Source organism: Rhipicephalus microplus, chromosome 2, assembly GCF_043290135.1.
Source record: "Rhipicephalus microplus isolate Deutch F79 chromosome 2, USDA_Rmic, whole genome shotgun sequence".
In the NCBI taxonomy this organism is placed as follows: domain Eukaryota; kingdom Metazoa; phylum Arthropoda; class Arachnida; order Ixodida; family Ixodidae; genus Rhipicephalus; species Rhipicephalus microplus.
In genome coordinates, this window is record NC_134701.1 from 230383601 (window position 1) to 230397065 (window position 13465).

The 13465-nt window shown below is 45.1% G+C and overlaps 1 protein-coding gene across 1 annotated transcript in view; it reads left to right on the forward strand.

Moving 5' to 3' along the window:
• LOC119170305 (uncharacterized) overlaps window positions 1-9170 on the forward strand; it is a 21028-nt gene extending 11858 nt beyond the window's left edge. The window contains exons 6-7 of the mRNA XM_037421435.2: window positions 7358-7568; window positions 8967-9170. Of these exons, the coding sequence (XP_037277332.2) occupies window positions 7358-7568; window positions 8967-8987 (232 nt within the window). The 3' untranslated portion in view covers window positions 8988-9170. The remainder of the gene's footprint in view (window positions 1-7357; window positions 7569-8966) is intronic.
• Window positions 9171-13465: the final 4295 nt, after the last annotated feature.

Sequence of the window (13465 nt, forward strand, 5' to 3'; positions counted from 1 at the left end):
TCTGTTTTTATATATGCTTTTGCATTCGTAACACTAAGCAATTACAACATATATGACAAGCTGGCCCCCAATGTCCTCCACATTCGCAATTAATAACATATGGTGTTCAGGGCCGTCACCAAGGAGGAGTTCTAACTTCCCTTCGAAATCTTTCAATTTCGCTTGCATATATAAACGCGCACACGCACAAATGCACGCACGATCCCATAAAGTACGGTTGAACCTCCCCCTCCCCGTCGACCTAAAGAGAAATAAAACTGGCTAGGACTGAAAGCTGGGCTAGTTCGCATAAGTCGGCAGAAAAATTGCACCTCACTCACTCACTCACTCACTCACTCTTAAAAGATATAATTTTCTCTCGGAGCTCATCCAGACTCAGACTCGCCAAAATTTTCCTCGACCGGACTCACTCGCACTCCGACTTACTAAGCCTTTTCTCATTCGGACTCGCGCTCACCGACATATCACTCAGCTCAACTCAGTTAGACTCAGCCTCACCGCTTGACTCCAGTCTCAGTGAGCCTTAGTGATCGACTTATGGAGTCCGTTAGCGTAAAATTAGCTTTTTCGATCATGACGTCAACACTGTTTTGCTCCATTATCTCACGTAATTAGGGCTCTGTTCGATAGCTCTTTTGGTCTTGGAGCTTCCAATAGGTGTTATCATCAATCCAGCAACAACATGCTTATGGAACAAATAAACCCCTTTCGTGTAGCCATGGTTTTGCCGGAAGCGCGCCGGTGTGTAGTTGAAAAAAAAAAAGGCTTTGCTGAAGATCGCACCCCCATTCTTCTAACCCTTTTTAGCTCGTTTTTTTCCAGGGCCTTTACCGTACAACGTGTGGTACATCAGCACAGGTAGCATCACGTCAATAAGGCCCTTGTACAGTGGTCTATTTGTCATCGCGCTTAGATACTGTGAAGAAAAACGTACCTTTAGTATATTGAAAGCAGGCACAACTTCAGATAAGGTCCTTATATAGTTGTGTTTTTGTCACCGCACTCAGATACTGTAAAGAAAAGCGTACCTTTAGTATATATTGAAAGCAGACAACTTCGCGCAGATAACCATTATATCAGGTGCGCCCAGCACAACAGCAAGATACTGTAAAGAAAAGCGTATCTTTAGTATATATTGAAAGCAGACAACTTCGCGCAGATAACCATTAATTCCGGTGCGCCCAGCACAACAGCAAGATACTGTAAAGAAAAGCGTACCTTTAGTATATATTGAAAGCAGACAACTTCGCGCAGATAACCATTGATTCCGGTGCGCCCAGCACGATACTGTAAAGAAAAGCGTACTGTTAGTATATATTGAAAGCAGACAACTTCGCGCAGATAACCATTAATTCCGGTGCGCCCAGCACATCAGCAAGATACAACAAATTCGGGTAGATAACAGCATAATCTAACTAGAAACATAGTACGTACGTAAGAAAAAAATACATCTGATCACGCAAAAAAAAGACTAACCTTGAAACTCTTTGCCTGTGAAATAAATGGGCCAATCCCAGCCCACTCGCTTTAACTGAACAGAAAATATTTGTACGGCTCGAGCGTTTTCACTTGAAGGCCCTAACAAAAGTGGCAAGAACTCGGTGTACCTTTTGTACGCTTGAACGTTTCATGTTCAGCACTTGAAGTGCTTACCAAATTTAGCCCGCTAGAAATGTATTGCAAACCGTTGACCTCGAGAATATCGAGAGGTTTTTCCCTCCCCACTTGTTCGCTTTCTGTCTGAAATTTCACGATGAGACAAGCGCAAAAAATACACACACTCAGAGAGGACACAGACAAGCGCTTGTACAGTGTGTGTATTTTTTGTGTGTATCTCTGAGTGTGTGTATTTTTTGCGCTTGTCTCATCGTGAACCATTACCAACACGCCCAACTGGCAGTCATCCTTAATGAAATTTCACGTCTCTTCTTTCCAATATTCAGTGCGATCACTATAGCTCTGCAATGGTACACAAGCTACTTCATCGGCACGGAGCTCCAGTTCATTTTTTAGAAAACATCAGGCTTTTCGTCCCAGGTTCTGTGGCCAAAACCCGCACTCTTATCCCAATTTAAAGCACTACCTGACCACTTGCAGTACTTATCTGCTACGCTAACTGCTTCACTAATGCTCTCTCTGTCCTTGGGGGAAAAAAACAGCGATATCATCTTGGACCTCAGTCGTCATTAACTGAAAACCACGTATTCTGTCATTACTATGTTCTAACAAAAGGGCTCTAAATACATGACAAATAAGAATGGAGAAATTGGACATCCCTAACGAGCACTCCTAGCAATTGCGAAGTTTTCTGTGATTTCCTTGTTGATAACAAGGCTAGCAAAACAGTTTCTATACGACATTTTTACGCCTTCTAATATAACACGTCCAACATTTACATGTTCCAATATTGCAATAAGTACTACATGTACGTACAACATCGTCAAAAGCCTTTTCAAGGTCTAGTTGCAACATCGCAACTTGGCTGTCCCATGCATCGCAGCACTCAAGAATGCTCCTCACAATGTGGATGTTGGGACCGATTGTTCGGCCCTTAAACCAACATGTTTGGTGTGGTCCTACTATTGACTTCATCACACTTGGTAGCCTCTTGACAAGCACCTTCATAAAAACCTTATAGTCTAGACTATAACGTTTTTTACTAACACAGCTGTGTTGTGAGGCTTATGGGGCGATAAGCGCTCACTGATAAGAGCTTTACCGAGTCTACACACTTGGGAATAAGCACGGCATGTGACGTTCGAAAGGACGGCGGCATTTTCTTTACTTTATAATGCCTCTGCAACGAGGAGACAAAGTACCTCCGAGAGATCATGCTTTGAATGTTTTGTAAAAGGCTGCAACTAGTCCATCTGGACCAGGCATTTTTCCTTCAGTCAAGTCGTCGATGGCCTTTTCTATTTCTCCTACTGAAATTGACTCCTCCGGGCGTTCGGTAGTTTCTTTTGTCTAATGTAGGCATTATTGCCAGGAACTCGCGCTCTCCAGCGCTTCTCCACTCTTACCGCTGCAGGCCAGCAATCCTTTATAATAATCGACAAACGCTTGGTTCTTTGTTTGTTCGTGGTGATCACTTCCCCATATTTTGTGCGTTTTATTTCATTACGCGAGGCATAGCGCTTTTCTTCGCACAGTGAGCGTTTCGTCGGTGTTTCGCACATACAAAGGCACTCTGCGCGTGCGCGTATAAATGGTCCTCTGTATTTTTCAGTGTCCGTTCTCTCGAGCTGGTTTGTTACTTCTCTTATCTCTTTAGCTAAAGTGCCTGGTCGCGTGCTTTCAAGTGACAACAAGAGTTCAAGCTGGCCCTATAGTTCCTATTCCTTAATTTTTTCCTTGTAGCACACCGTGCAAGATCTTTCTAATGCAGCAATTTTAACTAACTTCTTCCTTGAACTCTTCCTATGCAACGACCAATCGCCCAGACTGGGTCAAGTGCACTTTATCGATGAACATTTTAACCTTGTCCACAGAGACTTCATCGCTAAGTAATTTGTTGTTCAGTTTACACAACTTCCACGAAAATATCGTTTTTTTTTCTTCTTCACAGCTAGCGTCAACATTACGGCGCTGTGGTCACTGACGGCTACCGGTTTGTGCTTGTAACTGTACATAACGGCACAAGTGCTTCTGATACGTATGCTCTGTCTAATCGGGAATGGCAATCGCGCTGGAAATGTGTGTGCCTAAAACCACTTCCATTTAGCAGTCCATTTCCTACATCTTCCAACCCCCGATCTTGCATAAGCTCTGACCACAGCAAAGAACTTTGATCACCAGTGGTTAGCCTTTTGCTCCTATCTTCGCTGAAGCACACGCCGTTAAAATCTACCAGAATTATCACATTTCTCTCACATTTTGAATATTCATCGACATGTGCAAAAAAGGATAACCGCTTAGTTGCACTGTTCGGTGCATATGCACAAATAATGCGCCATTTCACATCAAACCCCACAAAATCACACAAAACAAGATGGCCATCATCGCTAGTATATGAACACATTCTTCAACTAACCCTAAGAAATTACGCAAGAAAAGGGCGCACAGCCTCCCCCCCCCCCCCCTGGGGGTACGGACAGAGTGTCAAATACAAACATTACAACGAAACCGAAAAGGTTCGACCATGCAGTCTGCTTGTCCTTCGGCTTTCGACCTTTGTTTCCTGTACCGCTACGATTTCGAGGTCATTTTCGAGAAAGAGGCGACTAACCTGATACTGCTTTCGTCTAGACCATAGACCAGGTACATTTAAAGTATCGCACGAAACTCTGTTTTAGGTTGCGAAGGCCCTGTGAAAGTTGGTCCGGACTGTATGGTTCTCACTTCGTCAGGTGACAACCCTGGCTTCCGCGATTGAAGTTATGGGTAGACACGAACAAGACGTGCCCCAATCCACACGCTTCACATAATGATGAAGCCATCTTTGCCACATTTTTGGCCACCTACTGATTCAGGTCCCTCCTTGAAAGCTCGGTGGCTTGGGCGGTGGACGCGTGCCCACCACGACGTTCGGCTTCAACACAGAGCCGAGTTGCCTGAATTCAGGCGTTTTGGCTTCCGGCCCACTTCCAGTCGTCTTTTGTACTCCTGCGTCCTCGTTGATACTCTCCTCGAGCGGCCGTGGCGCCCATCACTTCAGGCTGGTCAGTCAACGTGGCAGTATACTTTGGTCCTCCTCGTTGCCCTTTTTGTCCCAAGGTACGTTGCCAAGGCCTCTGTCTACTGACTAATACGACGCGTTTGCTCACCATGAGCTGCTTCGCATCCCTCGTCCTTGGGGCCTTTAGAAAGGGGCGTGACCGGACCCCGATTCTTGCTGCCGGAGACTTCTGCATCAACTTCGTCCATTGCATATTCCGCGACACGATCACCAGCCACATGCCCAGCCACACTGGCGAATGTCTGGGCACACTCGCTGTCTTCGGGCCCATAGCGTTTCCACTGGCCGCCGCGGGGTGCGCGACAGTCCCGCCGTATATGGGCCGTCCGTCGGCACCGTATACACAAAGTGGCACCCGTACTGGCACAACCAAAAGCGTTGTAATGCCAACCCCTCGGAGCTGGTGCGGCAAGTCATCGATAGTCACGCCATTTTTCAGTTGCAGGTTGACTGTCCGGAACGAGGTTCCTTTGTCGGCAATTCCGTGTACGCGCCATCGTTTTTTGGTTACTTCAATCAATTTCCTATAGTTTACTAGCGTGGTGCGCACATGTTTGTCTGGTACATTATGTAGTAGCCAATAAAGCTTTAGTCGCACATCCTGTTTGTCCGGATCGATGACGCGGCAGCGCTTTTCCTTCATAGTTTACGTCACCAGGCGCTAACATGTTCTTCGTGGACTGCGCCTATACTGAAAGTCACAGCCCAGATGTGATTCATTTAAAATGCGCCCAAGGCAATTACCTCAGACAGCATACCCAGGCGGACTAAATCATCGCGTATATCTGCAGCACGATAACGCCTTGTCTTGATATCTCCATGTAGAAAAACCGTATTCTGACTCATGAGCACGACTTCGTAATCCTGGGAAATGTCACACTTCACCTCGTGGAGTGTGACAAAACCTAAAAAAAAATAGAATTCGTGAAGGCCCTGATCATTTATAGTTAGAAATTGGGCCGACAGTGGGATTCGAACCACTGACCTTCCGGTTACGGAACGAACACTTTACCTCTCAGCCACTGCCAGATGGCGATGGTTAACTTGCAATGTTAGGCTGACCTTCGTGTTTTAGATCTTTCAAACTGATAACTGCGTGTTACCTTCAACAAAACTCGAAAAACTCATGACGATAGTTATAGCGCGAGAACAAAACGACGACACAGGGACAAGAAGGACACGAAAGTCACGTCCAATGTGTCCTTCTTGTCTCTGTGTCGTCGTTTTGTTCTCGCGGTATAACTATCGTCATGCCATACCAACTAGCCCAAGCTGCCACACTTCGAAAAACTCACCTGAAATGGCTCATGTTCATGTGGTGGCCACTGAATTCGGGTCAGTTTTTCGAGTTTCATTGAAGGTCATCCGTGATTATTAGTTCGGAAAATCTAAAAGACGAAGATCGGCCTAGAATTGTAGGCTGATTATCGGCTGAAAGGTAAAGTTATTGTGAAAGTGTTCATTTCATATGACCGGGAGGTCAGTGGTTAAAATCCCGTTGTCGGCCCCATTTCGATTTATAAATCGTTAGGGTCTTCCCAAATTCTATCTTTCGAGGTTTTGTCACACTCCACCTCGTGGCAATTTGGCATGGGAACCCCGGACCTCCAGGTCCCATTCCGCCTAGTTATAGGGCCCACCTAGTTACACTCCACAAGTCGCGCTGTCTTCCTCGTTTGCTTAAATCGGTCGGGAAGCACTCCACCTTGTGAAGTGCCCCCCCCCTTCCCCCCCACCCCCGGGCTATCTCTCCCTGATTAGCTTCCAGTGCTTTCGTCGTGACGAAAGAAGAGAGAATAGAAGCGCAGCATGCCACAAATATCTTTGTAACTTCTCTCGAACTGGGCGGTTTCTAAATACCTTTGTGGCAGTGAATTCATGAGACAATAAGCTTATTTAGTGAATCAATTCTATGGCTACTTAAAGAAGTGTTGCAGGGTCCCTTCAAGTATCGCCGGGCACAATACTGTGTTGGTGTATAGGCATAAGAGCCAGCCAGGCATGTACCCGGCCCCGGCGGCGGAAATCGGAGCCTGTTTGCTTTGTACATCGCTGTGATGTCACGAAATCAGGTGACCGGATTTGGTTCTGCATCGTCAGGAGATGGAGGGCAAGGAAGTTTTCGGGAATTAGGCGCGCGAGCCGATGCATGGGCAGCCTCGTTTCCACCTATATATAGACCTGCGTGAGCTGGGGTCCAGATGACTAAACGTGTATTTGGTTGGTCCAGATAATAATAACCTTTCAGGAATCGAGCAGCACGGATGGTGATGAGATCTTTCGTAATATTTATTTTGCAAGCGCTTTGTGAATCGGTGATAATGATCTAAGATGCGAGGTCCACTGCGGCGAGAGCTATCACGATGTTTCTCCGCGTGAGTGATGTCCGGGGAGGTGTGCACAAATACGCGAGCACGTAGAAAATGCAGCGAACTGCGCAGTTAATATGTCAGAAGTGTATAGACTATGAGACACAAGAAAAAGCTGTTTATTCCGATTGCTCTGGCCGGCCTATTCCGAAACGCAAGCGCTATGCTGTTCGACTGATCACCAGTCACAAATTGCTGATAAACTCAAAGTTTGGTCTCAGAGTGGTCTCTAAACTATGGTGCCGACTGTACTGGCCAGTTATGTTAACAGTGCGAAACAGTGCATTCGTGAACCTTGTTCTTGTTTTAGGAAGTTGCTCGGCCTCGGCGAAACCGTGGTCCCATGGCCGGACGAGGTTAAGTACGACAAGCAGACGCGCCTTGTTATCCAGAGATTCAAGACCCAGCTCGTAGTGTACAACGACACCAAGCCCATCTACTCGTCACGAAAAGTTGACCGTGAACATCTGTATGGCGATTTCGAGGTCAACCGTGCTTTTTCTGTGGACGGGCTCTGGATTGTAAGTATGCCGAACTCGCCGACCACTCCGTGTCACTGACAAATAAACAAGAAAGAAAGGCCTGCTTGTGTAACGCACCGGGGCTAAACTCAGACACGATAGATAAAGATTCGCGTGGGAAAAAACTTGGGACTTCTGCTAGATACTATTATATAAAGCTGACCATTCTTGACATACAGCAAACGGTAGTCTCAAGTTCAGCATTGAGTGTCCCATGTGCATTTAGGCTAATTCCATATTGCGTCTGTTGATTGATCAAATATCTGACCAATATAATTACTTGGTTAGTTGATTTGTGTTTTAGCTAATAGACAAAAATGATAAGAAACACAGGCATGCGCAGGGTTGCATATGGCAAGGTAGGGAAGAGGCAAAGCTTCACGGCAGCTTGCTACCGACTCCCCCACCCCCCCACACCTGTTGTCGTTCGAGCCTAAAAGATTTCAAAATGGATGACAAAAAAATGCATATGAGGCGATGACATGCTCCTCACAATGGCAAGACTATGGTCTCGGGCATTCCTGAAGTACGGCGGGGAAGTGAACTCTTCTTGAAAAGCAATATTGGGAGCCTTTGGCCATCATTACCATCAAAAACCTGCATAAACAATGGCCTCACAGTTCTGACTGAGTAAAAACTATGGGGCCGCCCCCCCCCTCCCCCAACATTGTGTGCATCAGCACATTTAAGTTAACACCACACTTCCCTTCTCCATTCTCAAGCTGCTGTGTTCATGCCATAAGAGGTCACCAACCCTGAATTTATCCAGGTGTCCTAGTCTAACTCAGCTGAATATTGTTTAATAAAACCTCTAAGAATGTTGAAGCTGCATGATATTAAAGGTGGTCGCGTTTATGAACATTCAGTACTTTTTCATCATCAAGTAAAAGCTACTTAAGAAATTATGTTTAGTTATCCCACTTTTTATTTATCACCTAAATTGGTAAAATGCCAAGCTTAAGTCGTACGCCGCCTCAAATAACCTCGAAAAAAAGCATTTTTTTTATGCTGAAATCCACCTGTTTGTTTTCTTCAAAAAAAAAAAAAGGCCTGTGAAACACAGCAAATATAAATGGGATGCAAGCGCTTCGAGTATTCCCAAACAGGGGTGTACATCTTTTATGATCATCCCGGAAACTAAAAATATAAATACATGCGCTCCAAATTTTCCTTGCCCCATTCTTTGCGCTATGAACTAAGAAGCACAAGCATAAAATTCATGACATGGTAAACTAAACACATCACTTCAAAATTATAGAAACTCGAAAGCACGCCTCTAGTCAATCACGATAAAATTAAATTAATGCCTAATATTGTTTCAGCATATAATCCATATTACAACGAGATATACTTTTTTGAGTCAGTTGTATTGTTGCTAATGCCACATCTCTCTTTCAGGAACGGCTGAAGCTTCCTTGAGACACTCTTACAGGTTGACGGTGGCCATAGAAACAGGAGTCACTTTTTGTTTTTGCTTTTTCACTTCTTTTTTCTCTTCCTTTCTCACTGACTTGGTTGTGGGAAATGCCTGGTACCTTCCTCTCATCTCTCTGAATTTTTTTTTCTTTTTTTGGTGTTCAGCAAATAAATGGAGCTTTCTCCAACTTGACCAGTTTAATGAGAGGCAATATTACACAGTGGAAGACTACCAACCTATCTTTTGCCATGGGTTTGACAAAATAAAAGCATACCTTTTTTGCACCCCGATAAGCTCGGTGCAAATGAGGGTCCCTGAAAAATTTGCACCAATAGCTGTGCAAGAAAATCTTTCCAGAGTTTTGTGGTGTTGTTTTGTTGGTTAGGTGTGCCACACCAGCAGTCAATGAGTCAAACTTTAGAAATTCACAGCAGAAAGCAACGCACAGACTATAGGATGCTTTAGCATAGGGCCAGCCAGCTGGTGCATTTGAATGTGCAATGCACCCATGAATAAGAGTGTTCAAGCATTCCACTCCTCTCAGGAGACAGCAGTTACAATTGCGAATGAAATTACCAGTGGAGCAAGCCTCATGCAAAGTATTGCCAGGTGCATGAAAATTGTCATCATGCATGTAACTAGCTAGCAAAAAGCATCCATTCCTAATGAGTGCAAAAGTTCTGCACTGACCCTAAAAATTTACTTGAATTTCTTTTTTAAAAACTGAGTTTGAAAAGTCGCGAAGATGAATTGTTGCTTGAGTCAATGTTTTGACAAGTGGTTGTGCCTTCTTACATCCTGTGTTTCAAGAATTTCTCACCTCTTCAATATTCTATTTTACTTTGAACTGCAGCCTTACCTGGACATAAAAATTTTTTCAAGAAACCCAGCAGTTTATTGAATTTACAGTGCCTTGTGAGTTCACTACGGCACCAAGTCCTCTGTCAAATAAAAGTTCACTGCTGCTTACATTAACAATGAAACACAGCTCATTCAACTTAATAAGTGATACAGCAAGTCAGAGAGATAGTTTGTGGCTCACAATTCAAAGAGAAGTAGACTGCATTTCAGACCTGGTACATGTGAAGGTTGCGAACAGCACAGTGTGTGGAGTGACAGTAAGAAAAAAGCTATTCGTGTTGATTTTTACAAGCCGCAGATGGTAGACACACTAAAAAAAAATCAGCGAGATGATGCAGAGGAACCATACAATTTCAAGGACCCCCCATTTACACATCTGCAACTCTAGTGCTTGGAACACTCATGTCAAACTTTCTAAAATCTTCCAACTTCAATGGCTGCTTCATGATTTGCTGCGCATTATGAAACTGCAACTTCAAGGCATTAACCTTCTCACGATAAAACATAAGCTTAGTTCGCGGGACTGTTATCTTGTGTTCCAAAGCGTACACAATTTCTTTAGTCCTTTCACTAGAATGTAAATTGTTGAGAAGATGCTGGTTTAAATAGTCCAAGGGGTTTTTTAAGCTCCCCCTCTCAGTTCCGATGGTTGTAGTTGCAATGGATGGTGCAGAACGGTGCAACACCGACTTTGGTTGTGAGTAACTGTTTGAGTCATCCATGCGTGTCTCAAGTTCTGTAACAGTGTTGCTTGAAGTGCAGGGTAAAGATGTAAGGCATTCGGGTATTTTCATTGTACTAGGTGCGTCACTGGTCTCCTGATTGCAGACAGATAAGACCGAGATATTGCTGGAGGTACATTTCATGGTAGATGACATGGCATTGCAGGAACTATACGATGCAGACACCCGACTTTCAACAGCTGTTGACACACTATGCTCTATGACAGAAGACTCTTGAGGAACATTACTGACTGTTGAATTGGCCTCAGAGTCATTTGCGTTATTCGCACAGATGCCTGTGTCGCTGCTTGGAGCACACAATTCAAAAACTTTGTCTTTCACTAGCTTTAGTTGACATCCGAATAAGGCAGTTTTGTCCAAAGGGATATTATTAACAGTTGCCACATCTGTTGCAGGAAATGAAGTGATTCTGCTTTGAGCAGGTGCTGAAGAGGACTTTTCCATAACTGCTGTAGAAGTCCTGTGCACCACATCCCTGCCCTCACGGGTGACTCTAAAAGCTGCAAGCTTGCTTGTTCTGTCTACCATAGGAGACGATGCGACATTTGTCGAGGTGCACGACTTATGCGGCATGCTTTCAACAGCTGTAGGTGGGTTGAGCACAGTGTTGTTATCTTCAGAAGCCTCACAGTCAATGTGTTCCAGAGGCTCTAATTTGATTTTGCTCGGACTGCACAACATAAATCCTTGTTTCTCACCAGCTCCAGACACGCTAGGCTCTGTGTCAATGTTCAGAGCAGGGATGCCAATTATTGCAAGCTCACCAGAACAGCCTTTTGCAGAGCACTGTGATGTGATATTTGAGGTGCTAAACAATGCTTTTTCAGCCTCCATCATTGTACGTCGCACTATGACAGTTTGCTCTTTGAGGTTACTAATCATGGTCAGCGGTCCAGCGGCACATTCATCAGCAGCCAACATGGTTCTTCCTGGAACACCGATTCCGGACGCATGTCCTTCTGATTCACAATGCTCTAAATGAAAATCGGGAGTGGGCATACCAACTGTCAGCAGCTCACCCGAGCTGCACACATCGTTCGCAGGGGTCACACCAGTCCTGCACAATTCAGGCGTGTCATTTTCTGTCACTGACACGCGTGCAATACCAGTTGTACGAGCAGGATCAGTTGCGAGAATTCGTGAGGGATATAACACGACGCTGTTTCCGGTCGTAGAAGTGTGTCCTTCATGACTCCATGACATGCCCTGCTTTTCACCTATGTCCACAGTAGGAATGCCTATAATTTCCGTTTCGCCGGTGCCTTCTGTCACATGGCCCAACATGGCGTTATTTGATGTATGAGAATCGGTTTGCTTATCACCAACCTTTGTTACCACTGTGTACACTACACCAGTCTCGTTGCTAGTGACAATCGTTATTCCAGGCTCACGGCCAGACTCGAGGCCAGGTTTCAGAAGCGACGTCTGTGATGTGTCGGGTCGCACCGGTTTGCAAAGCAGTAACAATGTCACAGGTTTAGAGCTATCGAGAGGTGCCATGCCTTGTTTTGAGTTCCCGGCGTTGAAGAGCCCGAAGTTCGGCATAATTCCAGAGCTTGGTGGAACCACCGAGTTCAGCAGGACGCCGGCATTCGGTTGTAACTTGGGGGCCAAAGGTCGAAGTCGTCTCTCTTGAGAGTTAATAGCAGGCTTCCGTCTAGCTGGTGGCGGTTTCTGTTGTCTAATTTGCTTCTCTCGAGCTTTAATATCAGGCTTCTGTATCTTTGGTGGTGGCTCATCCCTGTACCTTTCCGACGAACATGCCACTTGCACACTGGAAGAAACTACTCGGCCGCCTTCGCGTTTCTGGGCTTTGAGCGGCCGAACAGCACCGTTATTCCGCACAACCCTCGCATCAGTAAGCGCGGCATCCAGCGCTGTGGTCTTCCTATCATTCACAGCCATAACGAAGTCTAGGGTTTCGATAAGTCTATACTTTACACGCACATCAGCACACAAAACGACCAGCGCTCAGTAAACTCGTAGAGTCATTTTGACTTGGTTCACTGCACAATCACGAAGATGGGTGTTTCCCCAGAAGTTGCCTATAGTACATTTTGCAGTGCTCCAGACTGTCTAGGTAGCTTAACGCATCCCCTGTATAGCGTACACAAACACGAACCTACTCTGAACGCAGCCATGTTTTTTTTTTTTTTTTTGGCTCAGACTGTTGGTTTGGCTGCAGTTGGCTTTGTTTGCAATTCAGCAACGCTATTACAATACACATTTAATATTTTTTAACACCTATACGACGAAAAATTATTGAAAAATACAAACATATAAACATGACTCATGTATGTATTGGCAGTGACTGTAATATTGTACCTGTAAAACAGATGGTAGGATGCGATTGTGCGGTCTTTCTAAAAGTTGTTTTCAGACTACTGGAAACATGGTTAAATAACAAAGGTTTTTTAGGAATGAATCAATGCAGAAAGTATCGGGCAAATTCACTTATAATCGGCCAATCCCCTCATTTGGGTACGAGCCATTTGCAGAGGAAAACAACAACAACAGCATGGAGGAAGGACAGGGTCAATGAGGGTGGCGACTTGGGCTTGTTGGTATGGTTGCATGATGGAACCGTGTTGTGGACGCATCTCTAACGACACGCTTGTTGACTGTTACGTTATGGTGTACTCGTAGTTACGAGGACCCAGTGGTTGACAGAACACTTATGCGCCTTTATGACTCTCGTTGGACGTCTCGTTTCATCAACAAGCCCAGCGTCAGTGCAGAGACAACGTAACGTGTTCATGGAGAGTGGCGTCTCTACGATGCGAAGTGATGAAAGTGAGGGGCCCACCAAAGGTTCGGGCTCGCAGCTGCCGTCTCACGAATCCGGAGCATTTGCTAAAGATAATGCGGCGAAATCG